Source organism: Gigantopelta aegis, chromosome 1, assembly GCF_016097555.1.
Source record: "Gigantopelta aegis isolate Gae_Host chromosome 1, Gae_host_genome, whole genome shotgun sequence".
Classification (NCBI taxonomy): Eukaryota; Metazoa; Mollusca; class Gastropoda; order Neomphalida; family Peltospiridae; genus Gigantopelta; species Gigantopelta aegis.
The window spans coordinates 4802663-4820233 of record NC_054699.1 but is presented as its reverse complement, the minus strand read 5'-3'; the positions used below and the strand labels follow the sequence as shown (position 1 = coordinate 4820233).

The 17571-nt window shown below is 37.8% G+C and overlaps 1 protein-coding gene across 1 annotated transcript; it reads right to left on the bottom strand.

Moving 5' to 3' along the window:
• Nucleotides 1-436: 436 nt before the first annotated feature.
• LOC121386711 (serine/Arginine-related protein 53-like) lies at nt 437-13907 on the bottom strand. The gene is made up of 9 exons (XM_041517742.1): nt 13833-13907; nt 10676-10762; nt 9206-9631; nt 7058-7123; nt 6322-6364; nt 4952-5003; nt 4258-4418; nt 3508-3630; nt 437-2052 (listed from the first exon to the last, which is right to left on the bottom strand). The coding sequence occupies exons 2-9, from the start codon at nt 10753-10755 to the stop codon at nt 1963-1965; spliced, it is 1041 nt and encodes a 346-aa protein (XP_041373676.1). The 5' UTR covers nt 10756-10762; nt 13833-13907; the 3' UTR covers nt 437-1962.
• Nucleotides 13908-17571: the final 3664 nt, after the last annotated feature.

The following is a 17571-nucleotide window of genomic DNA, read 5'->3' as shown; positions in this document are numbered from 1 at the left end:
GACAGTCATTGATTTATTAATCATCGGCTATGGGATGTCAAACATATGGTCACTTTGACAGTCTTAGAGCACATTGATTTATTAATCATCGGCTATGGGATGTCAAACATATGGTCACTTTGACAGTCGTAGAGTACATTGATTTATTAATCATCGGCTATGGGATGTCAAACATATGGTCACTTTGACAGTCGTAGAGATGAAACCCTCTACATTTTTTCCATTAGTAGCAAGAGATCTTTTATATGCACCATCCCACAGACAGGATAGCACATACCACGACCTTTGATATACTAGTCGTGGTGCACTGGCTACAGCAAGAAATAGTCCAACTGGCCCACCGGCGGGGATCCAATCGATCCTAGACCGACCATCAAGCTAGTGTTTTCCCACTAGGCTATGTCCCTCCACCCTCTCAAAGAGTAGAGACAGAAAATTTAATTAACAAACTTTATTACTTTAGTGTCAACATTTACTTACTAAATATTCCGTCATACTTTCCATCACTAAAGAGTCAACATTTACCCACTGTTCACATCGTTTTCTTCAGTTTAGTTCCAACATGCACAACCCACTCACTTATGGGTTTCATGAACTAAATAATGTCAACATTTAGCCATCAACTGTTTCATTTCACTTGATTTTAACATTTAGTGTTCCATGTCCACTAATGACAACATTTAGTCATCACATTAGTCGGATTCCATCAATCACATTAGTCGGATTCCATCACTTAAAATCAACATTTAGCCATTAAATGTTTCATGTCACTGAATGTCAACATTTAGCTATCAAGTGTTTCATTTCACTGGATGTCAACATTTAGCTATCAAGTGTTTCATGTCACTGGATGTCGACATTTAGCTATCAAGTGTTTCATGTCACTGGATGTCGACATTTAGCCATCGAGTGTTTCATGTTACTAGATGTCAACATTTAGCTATCATGTCACTGGATGTCAACATTTAGCTATCATGCCACTGGATGTCAACATTTAGCTATCAAGTGTTTCATGTCACTGGATGTCGACATTTAGCCATAGAGTGTTTCATGTTACTGGATGTCAACATTTAGCTGTCATGTCACTGGATGTCAACATTTAGCTATCATGCCACTGGATGTCAACATTTAGCTATCAAGTGTTTCATGTCACTGGATGTCAACATTTAGCCATCAAGTGTTTCATGTCACTGGATGTCAACATTTAGCTATCAAGTGTTTCATGTCACTGGATGTCAACATTTAGCCATCAAGTGTTTCATGTCACTGGATGTCAACATTTAGCTATCAAGTGTTTCATGTCACTGGATGTCAACATTTAGCCATCAAGTGTTTCATATGACTGGATGTCAACATTTAGCTATCAAGTGTTTCATGTCACTGGATGTCAACATTTAGCTATCAACTGTTTCATGTCACTGAATGTCAACATTTAGCTATCAAGTGTTTCATGTCACTGGATGTCAACATTTAGCTATCATGTCACTGGATGTCAACATTTAGCCATTAAGTGTTTCATGTCACTGGATGTCAACATTTAGCTATGAACTGTTTCATGTCACTGGATGTCAACATTTAGCTATCGAGTGTTTCATGTCACTGGATGTCAACATTTAGCCATCGAGTGTTTCATGTCACTGGATGTCAACATTTAGCCATCGAGTGTTTCATGTCACTGGATGTCAACATTTAGCCATCGAGTGTTTCATGTCACTGGATGTCAACATTTAGCCATCGAGTGCTTCATGTCACTAGATGTTAACATTTAGTTATCAACTGTTTCATGTCACTGGATGTCGACATTTAGCTATCAAGTGTTTCATGTTACTAGATGTCAACATTTAGCTATCATGTCACTTGATGTCAACATTTAGCAATGAAATGGTTCCATTCCATCATTGAATTTCAACATTTAACCATCAAGTGTTTCTTGTTTTGTCCCCGATACCACTTCACAACACTTCAATATGCTTCTCCTTCAATCTTGCGCCTCCTCATGGCGGACAGCTTCTGAACCCATCTGTTCATCTTCTCTTCTGGATCAACGTAGAGCTGCAATTACAAAGAAACGTACAGTGACAGACCTCACTGTTTCGGGGTGGGTGGGGTGCAGGGCAGGACGTAGCCCAGTGGTAAAGCGCTCGCTTGATATATGGTCGGTCTGGGATCGATCCCACGACTGGTACATCAAAGGCTGTGGTATGTGCTATCCTGTCTATGGGATGATGCATACTAATGGGAAAATGTGGCAGGTTTCCTTTCTAAGACTATGTCAAAATTACCAAATGTTTGATAGCCAATGATTAATAAATCAATGTGCTCTAGTGGTGTCATTAAATAAAACATTCATTTCAGGGGGGAGCATAATTATACCATTTTTATTTTTAATGGAAATAATTATTCTGATATACTTATCTATTTCTGACACCCAATAGCCAACCTCTATTTTTGTGCTGGGATGTCGTTAAACATCCATTCATTCGTTTAAGGGGAGCCATCATTCTCGCTCCTCATCACTCTCCCAAGGCTGGTTCAAGGACAGTTAATATTTAGCTCCCCTTAGCATGCAAATTTGTAATGTATCAGTATGGTGATATCTTAAATGGCTCCCAATAATCTAAGTTAGGGGAGCAATTAATCACTCCCATCAAAAAGAAATTTGACCTCGAGGTCTGCAGAGACTGTCAAATGTTCACAGGATGAGATGTTATGGGACACTTATTGAGATGCAAAAAATGACAACATTGCACTTAGGGGGGGGGGGGGGGGGGGGAGAGAGAGAGAGAGAGAGAGAGAGAGAGAGAGAGAGAGAGAGAGAACGAGAGAGAGTGAGTGTGAGAGTGGAGGGAGAGACAGAGAGAGATGGAGGGAGGGAGAGACAGAACAAAAAACCCAAATGGAGAAACAGATAGTTTGTTTTGTTTAACAACATCACTAGAGCACACTGATTTATTTATCATTGGCTATTTGATATCAAACATTTGGTAATTTTGACAAATAGTCCTGGAGAGAAAATTTGCTACATTTTTCCATTAGTAGCAAGGGATTTTTTTATATGCACCATCCCACAGGCAGGATAGCACATACCACGGTCTTTGATATAATACCAGTTGTGGTGCACTGGCTGGAACAAGAAATAGCCCAATGGGCTCACCAACGGGGATCAATCACAAACAGACTGAGCATCAAGTGAGCACTTTACCACTGGTCTACGTCCTACCCCAAGCTAATCTAAATGCAAAACTCTATTTCAAATGATCACGTCTTCGCCACAAATGATCACGTCTTTGCCACCGTCGTCAGAAAAGTAATACCTAATGGCCATATCTTGATTTTTACTTTGTAAACGCGAGAGAATAAAATTCCGCACCCCCCCCCCCTCCCCACCCCATCTCACTACAGATTGTACCCTCCCCATTCCAGACATCATTCTTACTCTAAATATCTCTCATATTAGTGTTTTATAGTTTGGCATTGCTAGTTTATTAAAATAAAATAAAATCTTACATTCGGATGGGCATAACTATCAGGTTCCACAAAGAAATTCTTCTTGTCTGCGGGATCGGTCCGTATCTCAAATTTCCCTGCCCCGAATATAGCCATTTCATGTGTTGTGAAGTCGTCGTCAGCCTGAAACGAGAAATACACCTATGTAGTTCAAATACAAATACTTCTAATTCTTCACCCCTCTAAAACAAGCATTCTGAGAGTACTGCTAGAATTTGAATCAATAAACTGCTACTTTTCAGATGCACATGCGTTTTTAAAACTATGATGTTAGAAACAACAAGATGACCAGAACCACTTCTGTTCCACGGAAATAGATAATCTAAACAATGAAATATAAGTACTGTTTGATTTCAGTGATCATAACGGCTATAATAGTGAAAAATATGCCTTAGTGTTTAAAAACTAGAGTCTGTCCTTTTAAGAATTTGTCTCCCACAGCAACTATTAAAACAATTCCATGGGTGAAAACAGCCCACCGATGGCAATTATTAAAACAATTCCATGGGTGAAAACAGCCCACTGATGGCAATATTGAGCCTGCCTATGGCAATTTCTTTTTTTTTAAAGTGACATTTGCAGCAAATAAACATGACTAAAAGTTTATAGTGATGTATGTAGACATATTTCAAATGTACAAATGTTAAATATTGGCAGATAATGTACACAGGTGTATATATTTTGCCATTGTTGAGAAGCTTTATATCTCAAAGACGGCAATTGCTAAACTCAAGCCCTGATACCATCTACCTTTGTTTTGTCCGATCGACCAGACTTGAAGGTCTTGGGTTGAAATGATGCAGACTCTATATCTTCCACAGCCTCACTGAACTTGGTCATGTCTTGGAGGGTTGAGTAACCGGATGGTTTGGAATTCTGGGAGTGACCCAGGATTTTTTCATCGGCAGCAGCTACAGGTCACAGAAAAAAAAGAAAAAAAATTAAAGTAAACATTATGACTGAAGACCATGTTAAAGCTAATGTAGATATATTTACAGTCTATAAGAAACAGGCAGGTTTAAACAAATATATATTTAACAAGACTAATTTTTGCTAAAAGTTATATGATGCAATGTTGAATATTATTGTCAACATGAATTATGTCCCTTATGAAATGAATACATTTAACATACTGTATGTACCTTGTAACAAAACTTATTTTTTAAACGTTATCATATTTTGTTTATATATAAGCAATGTTCAGTATTACTGATAAGAACTAGGCACGGAAATGTGATCAACAGTATTAAAAGTTGGCATTAATTAATGTACCGTTATTTTTATGGTACAAAAAGGTGACAACAGATCTTGCCATGTAAAAAACCCCAAGAGGGTATGATTAATTACTTGCCTATGTTAAATTATAGGGAGTCATTTAAGATAATACCATGAATGTCTAATGATGTTGTTAAACAAAACAAACGTTCTTTAGCTATAATTTTACCTGCAGCTTTTAGAGCAAGCCTCATCCTGGCTGTGGCTTGTTCTGATGGAGTCTGAAAGAGAAACGTTCTCATCATCGTTAAAAAAAAAAAGTCTTAAAAATGTCATTTACAATTCTTATCACAGTCTTGCAGATTATTTATCATAATTTATGACAGTCCTAAAACATGTGGATGTTAAGACTTCAAGTGACTAAGAATTAGTGTATCCACAAGTACTAGAACACTGGCCGAGTCTAGAAAGACTCGAGTCCACTCACAGGGCTCCAGTACCCATGCAAGAAAGATCACTCTCATTTAATTATATTTTATACATAATTTTGTCATATGCTTGATGCCAGTTACATTATAGGGCTATGAGACATAGAGGGACAACAAAAGTCGAATATGTGGAATGCAATATTTAGCATCCATGTTCAGTGCTGGAATTAAGATGCATAATGCTATTTTACTTTATTCCTTAGTCTCATTATCATCTATGTCGGGTACTCGTGTCCTGGTCGAGTTAGTTTATTCCTTATTCTCGCTATCATCTATGTCGGGTACTCGTGTCCTGGTCGAGTTAGTTTATTCCTTATTCTCGCTATCATCTATGTCGGGTACTCGTGTCCTGGTCGAGTTAGTTTATTCCTTATTCTCGCTATCATCTATGTCGGGTACTCGTGTCCTGGTCGAGTTAGTTTTTATTCCTTATTCTCGCTATCATCTATGTCGGGTACTCGTGTCCTGGTCGAGTTAGTTTATTCCTTATTCTCGCTATCATCTATGTCGGGTACTCGTGTCCTGGTCGAGTTAGTGTATTCCTTATTCTCGCTATCATCTATGTCGGGTACTCGTGTCCTGGTCGAGTTAGTTACTCGAGTCCAAAATGTTGGACTCATGGAGGCCCTACTAGGAATGTTTTCTGTCAGATATCTCCATAAGTTAAACGTTCTCCAAGTTAATGTAGGTAAAAAAATACATGGACATGGTCCAGTTGTAAACAAAAAAATTGCATAAGATAATTTTGGGGTGGGTTTTTTTAATAACCTTTACATCTCGACTGAATGTAAAAGTTGTAGCGAGACAAACGAATTGACATTAACGGCGAGAGTTACAGTAACGGGCAAATAACCTTTGAATCATGCCCCCGGACCCCCAAAATACCCCATGGCTTCGGCACTCATTCAATTGGGCCCCCAACCCCAATAATGTCCACCATGCTATGGGCCTGCACACAAACAACTGTAGTATTTCATCCTTAGAAGAGGATAGGCTTCTTCATTTTATTTTTCAATGTATAAACAAAGTGGGGTCTTTTTTAATCACACAATGTGTAAATTGAGTTGTGTGAATTATCAAAACATGAATTCAAGTATATTAAAAAACTCACCATATCATCAAAACCTGGAATCAAACTGCTAAGACTGTCTGGGCTGAAAATAAACGGAAATGTTAAACGTTATGCTGCAGATATATTTTTCCATTTATTGCCATAAAGCGGGGACTGCAACAAAAAGTGGACAGATTAAAATGCCAAAGAGCACATAACTGTAATGAAAGAAAGGAAGGAACAATGTTTTATTTAACAATGCACTCAACACATTTTATTTACGATAATATGGAATGAATGAATGTTTAACGACACCCCAGCATGAAACACATCGGCTATTGGGTGTCAAACTGTGGTAATCGATTATATGGCATCAGCTGTAATAAAACATCACTCAGATCAAATGATTTTAAATATTTTCCCCAAAAAAACTGAACCGACTGAAATAAAAACATGTCCCGGCTGACTCAGTTTTGTTTTGTTTAACGACACCACTAGAGCACAATGATTTATTAATCATTGGCTATTGAATGTCAAACATTTGGTAATTTCGACAGTCTTAGAGAGGAAACCCACAACATTTATTCCATTAATAGCAAGGGATCTTTTATATGCACTTTCCCACAAACAGGAAAGCACATACCACGGCCTTTGTTCAGTTGTGGTGCACTGGTTGGAACGAGAAAAAAAACAATCAGCTGAATGGATCCACTGAGGTGATTTGATCCTGCGATGCAAGCACCTCAACCGACTGCGCTAAATCCGGCCCCCTGACTCAGTCTAGATAACAACTTACTTCTTCTCAGTTTTCACAGCAGGACTGGCTGGCGACTGATTGTATCTCCGCTTATGAACAGGAGTTCTGTTAAAAAGAAAGAAAACACAAATTGAAAAAAATTATCTCTTCATAAATACTTAACCTGGCCTCTTGCCAACTGCAATATGTAAAAACAGTAAAAAAAATAATAAAAAAATAGAAAAGCAAAGTTACATTTGTTTAATATCAGCTACATGCATTTGTTCTCCAAGATGGGGCGAGATGTAGGACAGTGGTAATCTCTGTCAGCGGACCCATTGCACCACGACTAGTATATTAAAGGCTGTGGTATGTGCTATCCTATCTGTGGGGTGGTGCATATAAAAGATCTCTTGCTACTAATGGAAAAAATGTTGCAAATTTCCTCTCTAAGACTAACTGTCAAAATTATCAAATGTTTAATGAATAGCTGATGATAAATAAATCAACATGCTTAGTGGTGTTTTTAAACAAAACAAACTGTTTGCTCTCCAAGATGTGCTTAACTTGTCCGAAAGAAAAAAGACCCGATGCCGTCATTTACTGTTGGTTGACTCAATAAAATTTGGATTAAATTGCTCTTCTAAATTTAAATTTGTCATCTGGTATTATTATCAGCAGACAAACAGATCGATTGCTTGAGATCCAGCTATTTACAAATGGAGATATCTTCCACTGACAAGCCTACATAAGAACTGAGACTTCAAAACCCATAAATACCAGGACTGAAAATTAACATGAAAACCATGGTCGGCAAAAGGGCTAGTTGACGAAACATCTTACTGGCCCTTTTCAAATTCAACTAGCCCTCCAATTATCATTTTGAAATTTAACTGCACAGCCAAAATCAAAACTATAATCCTTTTCACAAGGAATGCTTTTTTCATTCTATGAAATTTACTGCTGCCAGTTATTTATTTCTGAGGTGATTTTTTCTAAATTGCACACAAAAATAATATATTTTGTTATTTCCAAAACACTTTTACTTTTCTTCTTACATCAAACCAAACTGAAATTATTTACAAACATTTTTGTAGGAGGATGGGACAGACTACAGAATGTTGTTTGTTGAATAATAACCATGCGTTCACCAAATATAGTCTGTGTGCGTCAAAGGAATCAAATGAATTGGCATATAACTTCATAATAAATAAAGTTTAATTCATGTTATTAAGTTTTAAACCCATACCAACTTAAATAACACTTTTTGAAAAAGAAATCCACTATAAATACAAATGTTCCTTTACAAACTACCATTAAATTACACAGATTAAATCTCATTTTTAATACAGAGGTGTAGACTAAATGCTATAACAACCAAGGTATGCAGCTTGACTTGCATTGTCTCTGAAGTAAAAGATAATGCAGTACAAAGAAACTAAAGATAGAACTGCACATGCTTTAATAAACTAGTCTGGGAGTGGCAGTCCTCTCTGTGGCAATGCAAATGGAATGAAATAAACTGTGGCGATGCAAGAGGGATGGAATTTCCAGTAAAGGATTTCCTCACTAATGGCTGTCCTCCTACAGATGAGGCACTAGATAGAGATCAATGGAATCATCCACTATTGTCACAAACCGGCCTCGGTGGCACAGTGGTTAAGCCATCAGACTACAGGCTGGTAGGTATAGGGTTCACAGCCCGGTACTGGCTCCAACCCAGAGCGAATTCTTAAGGGAGGGCCACTACACCCTCTTCTCTCTCACTAACCACTAACCAACTAACAACTAACCGACTGTCCTGGACAGACAGCCAAAATTGCTGAGGTGTGTGCTCAGAACAGCGTGCTTGAACCTTAATTGGATATAAGCACGAAAATAAGTTGAAATATTGTGCCTAATGCCCAATCAAATCTGCATTGTACAGACATATGGCCCTCGTCATATATTACGTTTTTTTCATTCAGATTATCTTGGTTGTTCCATCAATTGTCTTAAAACCTGTATCGGAAAAGACAATTTAATAGTAGTTTGATAGTAATTAGTAAAGAATATTTTTTTTTATTTACACTGAACTTTTTTCTCCTAAATCGATGGTCACCCAAAAGAGTATCTTTGTAAAATTCTTAGTCGTCCTTAGCCAATGAAGGTTGCCATGGGCGACTGCTAATTTTCAACCCTCAAATACTGTGGAAGAAAAAGTCATACCTTGACCTTCTATCATAACTCCTTGACCTTCTGCTTCTTTCTCTCGATCTTGTTCTCGACCTGTACGAACGACTTCGAGAATCTGACCGTGACCTTTTTCGGCTGTGGCTATACTTGTCCCTGCTACGTGACTGTGACCTTCGATATCTATCTCTGCTGGATATTCTATCTCGACTTCTTGACCCCCTGTCTCGAGTCCTTGACCCCCTGTCTCGACTCCTTGACCCCCTGTCTCGACTCCTTGACCCCCTGTCTCGACTCCTTGACCTCCTGTCTCTACTTCTTGACCGTTGAACTCTGCTTGTCGACCTAGATTGCCTGGTCAATCTTTCTCGCGATCGGCTGTGTGAACGCTTGCGGTGTTTCGACTTTGATTTCTTAGATTTTTTGTGTTTGGATGAATATCTGCTGCTGCTGCTGTCAGATCTAAATTAAAAATAAAAAATATATATATTTTATTGGTAATTTTTATATTTAAAAAAGCAGATCAGTGTGTCCATAAATCAAAAAATAAAATTAAACAGGGGTGCAGAAATAAAAATATATAATCCACTAGCCTACAAGACATATAATATTCAGGGCTTCTAGATTATGGTAGCCCCACTCCCATTGCTAGTGATATTTAATGTTGGGCTAGTAAATAACTATTATTGTCATGCCGGACGGCTAGTGAAAAACAAATTGTCAAATGTAGCAGTTAAGTCTATTTTGTAATTATAAATATCTTGCCCCCACCCACACACCCCAGTGTTTGTGTTTTTAAGCTCTATCTCCCTCTTTTGGTGACATATCTGATTATTACTATTATTTAGTAAAATTGTATTAACTTAAAGTAAAGTACGACTAGTGAATTTTTAATTGTGGTTAGTAAATTTTTAAAATCACTGATCCCATGGCTAGTGGATTTTGTACAAATTCTAGAAGCCCTGTAATATTGTTACAATACAGCCGTAACTTTAAGTTTAAATGATCATCCATTGACTTCCTTATTTCTCCTTCAGCACATATTTCTCCTTTAAATATGTTTTAGGTTAAAGACAGCTTACATGTACATGCAGCTATGAGTTACACAACATATAATGTAATCATATAAAATTTTACAAAAGTGAACAATATTGACAGTTACTTATTCATTTCACATAAAGCAGGTCACAAGTTGGGACTAGTGGTTACACTTTTTAATTATCTTGGAAATTTTTTACACGCATTTGGTGAGCAGACTAGTATTTTTCAAGCCTTTAAAAACTAAAAATTAAATTAGTGTAACAATTTATGAATTACCCCAAAACAAATTACATATTTAAAGGTAATCCATGTTTTTTTGTAACCCAACGAGACCATGTAAATGACGTCTTAAATGTAATAAGCGATCAAAAAATGGGTTATTCAAACTTAAGATTTTTGTGAGCAATGCGCAAACTAAATGATTGTTCCCACAATTTTCTGAGGTCTGTTTCTCATGCCACATACCTGGATCGGGAACGAGACTGTTTCTTCTTTTTCTTCTTGTAACGCTTCAAATCATCTTCACTATCCGAGTACCGACCCATAATCAGCCTGTGATGAAAACACAGAAAATATCTTACATGAGTGTAGAAACAGGGACAGATTTAGGGTTACAGTTAGAAGGAAGGAAGGAAATGTTTTATTTTACGACGCACTCAACACATTTTATTTACGGTTATATGGCGTCAGACATATGGTTAAGGACCACACAGATATTGAGAGAGGAAACCTGCTGTCACCACTTCATGGGCTACTCTTTTCGATCAGCAGCAAAGGATCTTTTATATGCACCATCTCACAGACAGGATAGTACATACCACAGCCTTTGTTACACTAGTTGGGTTACAGTTAGATTTACATGTAGAGTTAAATGGTTAGTTTTAGTCATAGTTGGAATGGGACTTGGCTCCATCAGTTGAGTGCCAGCCTGATGTGCTTACATCGCAGGATCAAACAACCTGATTAGGGTTTTTCTCGTTCCAACCAGTGCACCACAACTGGTCAAAGGCTGTGGTATGTACTTTCCTGTCTGTGAGAAAATGCATATAAATGATCCCTTGCTATTAATGGAAAAATATAGTGAGTTTCCTCTGATGACTATATATCAGAATTACCAAATGTCTGATATTCAATAGCCAATGATTAATTATTTCTTAATCTTAATCAATGTATTTAAGATATCTAGTGGTGTCGTTAAACAAATAAAACTTCTTTTCTTCTTTTCTTTTTCTTAATGTTAGGTTACTTTTGGGGTTAGAGAACGTAGAGTGAGCACAGTACTTTTTACACAGAGCTGCCGAATGACTGGTTATTATTATCAGCAGTGCTCAGCAGACATCTTTATTAGTTAAACAAAGCTAACAATTCACGGTAGAAGAGCACAGGTATTTGTCAATGTTCAGCTGAGATTTATACATGCCAGCGTCTGGCATCCTACCTGTAAATGCCCACCTATGGTTTAAAATTAAAGAAGGATACCTGTGGTATTTTTAGTCTCAAGAAAATTACAAAAACAATCTTATAATTTATAAAGAGAACTCCTTTTAAATATTTTTTGTTAAATTTTTGCGTTACTTTCATCATAATGTTTCCAAACTGCATGACTGTGGGTGCATATTTGGCAATCATTTACACCCATACAAACTACACCCAAGCAGGAATTGGCGGATATCACACATGTATTTATAATTTATACTGTACAAACTTTGCTCATCAAACTTTTAAAAAATCATCATTTCAATAAAGGTTTAGCTATAAAAAAATTCACAAAATCAGCTTGTTCTAATATTTCCAAACTTGATTGTGCCCCACTTTTACCACAAGGAAAACCTGGTGCATGAATACCAAGCCTCATTACAGCTAAACCGTTTGCACTGTTGGTGAAAAAACAACTGTCATTTTTTTAAAAATAACTCTTTGGTTATCACTAAGCTTAAAACATTTTAATATTCACATGGTTTGAACAACACAACCAAATTAATACACACATGTATGTAATAACATGTGTAATGACGTTTTATGCTATTCATAAAAAAAATAAAAATAATAATATGGATAATACAGACATTATTACACTTGTGTGTGTGACGTACTATCTTACAAAACGTGTATCAGGATTTATGTATTAAACTCGCTCTCACTCATTTCGTAAAATCTGTAAGACACACACTTAAGCTTGTATTACAATCTCTCCAGGATTTCTGCCAGAGGGTAAAATGGGTATGGTACCATACCCAAATTAAAAAAAATTTAAGTTGACCTTTTGACAAATTTAATTACTCTTATCGACCATTACTGTATGATTTCCTTAACCCTAACCATAAATCTAACCCAGTTTCTTCCATGGGGAGGCCCACATCAGTGTTCGAAATAAGCACTTGTCCATTTGTCCGTATGATTTCCTTAACCCTAACCATAAATCTAACCCAGTTTCTTCCATGGGGAGGTCCACATCAGTGTTCGAAATAAGCACTTGTCCGTTTGTCCCGTATGATTTCCTTAACCCTAACCATAAATCTAACCCAGTTTCTTCCATGGGGAGGCCCACATCAGTGTTCGAAATAAGCACTTGTCCGTTTGTCCCGACAAGTGCAAATCTATTCAGACAAGCAAAATGTACCTCGGTGGTTGTCCAGTGGACAAGTAAAATATTCTGTGCAGTTTCATCTTGAATAATCAAAAACATCATCCTGATGCTTGAAATTTGAATGAAAGAAACCATTTATTTAGACAAGTGAAAATATTGGTGGACAAGTAGATTTCTAGATGTATTTGTCCGGTGGACTAGTAAAAAATTGCTTTGTCCGGTGTTTAGAATGTCACCATGCGTGTCAGCTGAAATTGTCTGCCAGCGTAATTGTCTGCTAGAAAGTGGCTGCTAGAATCCGCTCGGTAAAGTCGGACTTTTTTCCTTTAATTCAAAGTTAAGATTGTTTCAAAGTAAATATTTCTTGGTCTCAGTGAGCTCGAAATAGATCACAATATACGATTGGGGTGTGGAAATGTGATGGTAATCGTTATTTTGACCGCAATTTCGTTCCGAGCAAAATTCCTCGGAACCGTTGTTCAGAAGCTGCTAATGGCGGAATGCCTAGACAAGATAAACCTCGCTGTTTGTGCTTGCACGCGAGGTTTATCTTGGTGAACTAATATATTTATATATGGTGCCCTTTTAGCCATGATAGGTTCCGTTTTCGCCAAAAAAAATAGTTCCGTATTGGCACGGTTCCGTTTTAGCCTGTACCCCCTCCCTCCATCGTCACGGATCATCGTGATACTAATACCAGTAACCAGGGAACATTGCCTGGTATTGTTTGTTTAATTAGAACTTTAAAATACTTAACCTTGTCGCCATGAAATAATATACTTCTACTATCATAGGTGGTATAATTTGTGGTGGGAGTGGACACAAGCCAGAAAGGGTGAAATGCCGAATTTGTTTTGGGACGAAACGACCCGGTTGGGTTCCGAGACGAGATTTTTAACATAAAAGTTGGCCGGAAAAATGCCGATGAATTTTGGGGTCAGTGGACCAATTCCATACGAAACGACATGTTGCGATCCTTTTCATTTGTGTAAAGACTCTTTTGACCAGAATGAAAATGATGTATAAATACTGTACCTGCGATATGTTATTGTTAAATAATCTGCATGATCACATTTCGACTGGCAACAAATCAGAGTAATCTGCCCTTGGCTCCACTAAATACTTCCAACGACAGCAAAATGAACCGATACAACGTAAAGGAAAGAAAAGGAATGTGTTTCAAAGTACGACTATTTGGTGTCTATCATATATGATTCTTTCGAAACATGGTTGAAAGGGAATGAGAGGAAACCCACTGCCGCTACATAGGCTACTACTACTGATGAAGCAACAATTTATATAAGGAATCTTTTATATGCCTTTGATATACAAGCCGTGGAGCATTGGTTGGGACGGGAACACACACGGATCCACCGATCCACCGAGGACGAAGATTCTGCGACTAATCACACCTGATTCGATAACTGTACCACTGAGTTACCCTCACCCTAGCGCAGAGCGCACATTAAGTCAATACTTAACACCTTCCACGTCCCTTCGGACTACCTTCACCCCATTCCCAACACATATATAAATGTTTCCCTACCTCGGTGGTGTAGGTCTAGTGGTTAAGCCATCGGACATAATGCTGGTAGGTACTGGGTTCGCACCGCGGTACCGGCTCCCACCAGGTGTACTACACCGACTTCTCTCTCAGTAACACTAACTAAGCGAGCTTGAACCTCAATTGGATATAAGCACGAAAACAAGTCTAAATGAATTATGCCTGTATACAGACCCGTAGAAACGTACCTCGAGTCACCTCCAGCCCTCCCCTAATTGATATTGATATGTAGAGGAAGGCTAGAGGAAATTGTGTAATGCTTTGGCAATCGTCGACAACCAAATGGCCGCAAGCTACTGTCTAAAACAAGCCCGTAGCCAATGGGGGGGGGGGGGGGGGGTCGGGGGTTGGTCGACCCCCCCCCCCCCCCTACCGGTGGCTTTTTATTTTACAATATACCTCCGGACCCCACTAAGCAACTTTAAAAAAACACAAGCATCGATATGTACATAACGATATGTACTAATTATGTTTATACAATAGACCTACACTACAATACAATCAAATACAACCAAATACAATATAATACAATACAACCAAATACAATATAATACAATACAACCAAATACAATACAATACAACACAACCAAATACAGTACAACCAAATACAATATAATACAATACAACCAAATACAATACAATACAAAATGCTTTATTTTCTTGTTCATATAATGATGTATACATATATAATTATGCATGTAAACACGGTTTGGTGACCCAGCAGTAATAAAGCTAATGATATAGGCGTGACACAAACAAATTCCCCTTTGGCTTTAATTTTAAATTTACATAGGCCTACTACAATGTATATACTGGTATGGTAATGTAATATTATTCCCTTCGAAATAATGAAATAATAGTTTCAGGTTTACTTTTTACTATTATTTCTCGAAATTAAAACAACAAATTGTATGGCCTTTTTTATCCCCACCATTCATGCCCTGTTTTTAACACATATTCGGCCAACTCTGAGGATCTTACCAAGACATACGTGTTTGAACCTTGATGTAAGCACGTGACACACGATCGATCCCTAATGCTAGGTTCAGACAACCAACTGTCAGCACAAAGTTGGCCAACGTTCTGCTGTCACGACTTCTACGACTGTCCATTTGCTAGTCTGAGCGCTCTTACAACTCCGTTTTCGTCGTATAACCCATTTGTTGTTAATCTGAGCGCTCTTACAACTCGATTCTCGTCGTATAACCCATTAGTTGTTAATCTGAGCGCTCTTACAACTCCGTTTTCGTCGTATAACCCATTTGTTGTTAATCTGAGCGCACCCGTCATAAGTCGGGAGTTGCCACTGGGGAAATTACAACGCAACCGTCAAGTTGGTCAGCTTTGTGCTGGCAGTTGGTAGTCTTTGTACGGAACTGGTTTTAACAACTATTTATAACATTCACTGCATGTTAATGCTGATAAACTTATTTTCTTACACACCCGTTGGTGAGAACACCATGCGTTATTTCTGCTTACACATGGTTGTTAACACATGTACGTGTGTTAACAATTTCAAGACATACGACTGGCTGCTCCTAGGTGATGACCAGGTCACCACTGCTATACATCCAATGAAAAACTACACGATGAAAATCGATTACATTATGACGTATAGTTAACCTGACAATCATGGGTTTGACGCGTAAGTTAGCTACAAGTGCAACGGCTGTAAATAACTTTTAGTCGAAAAAGATGTTAAAATTTGCTTAAAACATGGTTTTTGATGATATGTAAGAAATGAATAATACATTTGTGTCCGTTAGATACCATTTATCTGACAACTCGTTGTTTAAAAACGTATCAAACTCACTTTCGCTCGTTAGATACATTTTAAGACAACTGGTTGTGAGATAAATGGTATCTAACGGCCACTCATGTATTATTCTCTATTTATTAGGTTATACCATTCAATGTGTTTGTGTATATTTATAATACGTCTTATTGGGGTCAACGTATCTCAGTCTTTTTAACTGGTATTCAAAACAGTTGTAGTCAGTTTGGTGAATAGCACAAATACAGCTTCACATTATTGTTGGAAATGATAGTTTAAAGTTTGTTTTTGTTTAACGACACCACTAGAGCACATTGATTTATTAATCATCGCCTATTGGGTGTCAAACATTTAGTAATTTTGACATATAGCCTTAGATAGGAAACCCGCTACATTTTTACATTAGTAGCAAGGGATCTTTTATATGCACCATCCCACAGACAGGATAGCGCATACCACGGCCTTTTATATACCAGTCGTGGTGAACTGACTGGAACGAGAAATAGATATAGTCTTAGAGAAGAAACCCGCTAAAGTTTTCCATTAGTAGCAAGGGATCTTTTATATGCACCATCCCACAGACAGGATAGCGCATACCACGGCATTTGATATACCAGTCGTGGTGAACTGACTGGAACGAGAAATAGATATAGTCTTAGAGAAGAAACCCGCTAAAGTTTTTCATTAGTAGCAAGGGATCTTTTATATGCACCATCCCACAGACAGGATAGCGCATACCACGGCCTTTGATATACCAGTCGTAGTGAACTGGCTGGAACGAGAAATGGCCCGGATAGGTCTTGGATTCGCCTCCAGGTACTGGCCCCCACCCAGAGCGAGTTGTAAGGCCACTACACCGACTTCTCTCTCCCCAACCACTAACTGGTGGTGTTAGCGGGTCTTTCCTGTAGACTCGACCTGTCTACGGCTAATTTAGTTCATATTAAGGCCTGATTCAACAAATAATTGTCTGTTATATATACTAGTATAATAATTTGAAATTATTTCCTTTAAAATAATGGTTTATTTTTACCTTTTACTCAGAGTTAGACAAATCCACTAGCCCTTGGTCCCGGCAACTGAATTTGTGGTCTGGACTAGTGGACATTATCAGCTGTATTACTATAATATATAGAACACTAGCCAATCCTTCTGTGAGGGCTAGTGACTATTTCAAACATTTGTCGAACACTGTTTTACTATTTATTTCTTAAAATTAAAATAGCAAATTACATGACCTTTCTATCCCCCACCACCCATCCCCCGGGCAGCTCGGATGGCTTCCCAAGACATGCGTGTTTGAACCTTGATGTAAACACATAACACATTGTTTTAACAATTATTTTTTATCACCCAGCTGTAAGAGAGATCACAGTGTAAAAACATTTCTGTTTTCACATACAATCCTGTGATGTGATTGATAAACGGTATCACAC

Coding starts and splice junctions, on each gene's coding strand:
- LOC121386711 (XM_041517742.1), bottom strand. CDS start 10,755: ATGGGTCGGTACTCGGATAGTGAAGATGATTTGAAGCGTTACAAGAAG. Junction 9,632..10,675: donor CAGTCTCGTTCCCGATCCAG/GTATGTGGCATG, acceptor TTTTTAATTTAG/ATCTGACAGCAGCAGCAGCA. Junction 5,004..6,321: donor TTCCAGGTTTTGATGATATG/GTGAGTTTTTTA, acceptor TTTCTCTTTCAG/ACTCCATCAGAACAAGCCAC.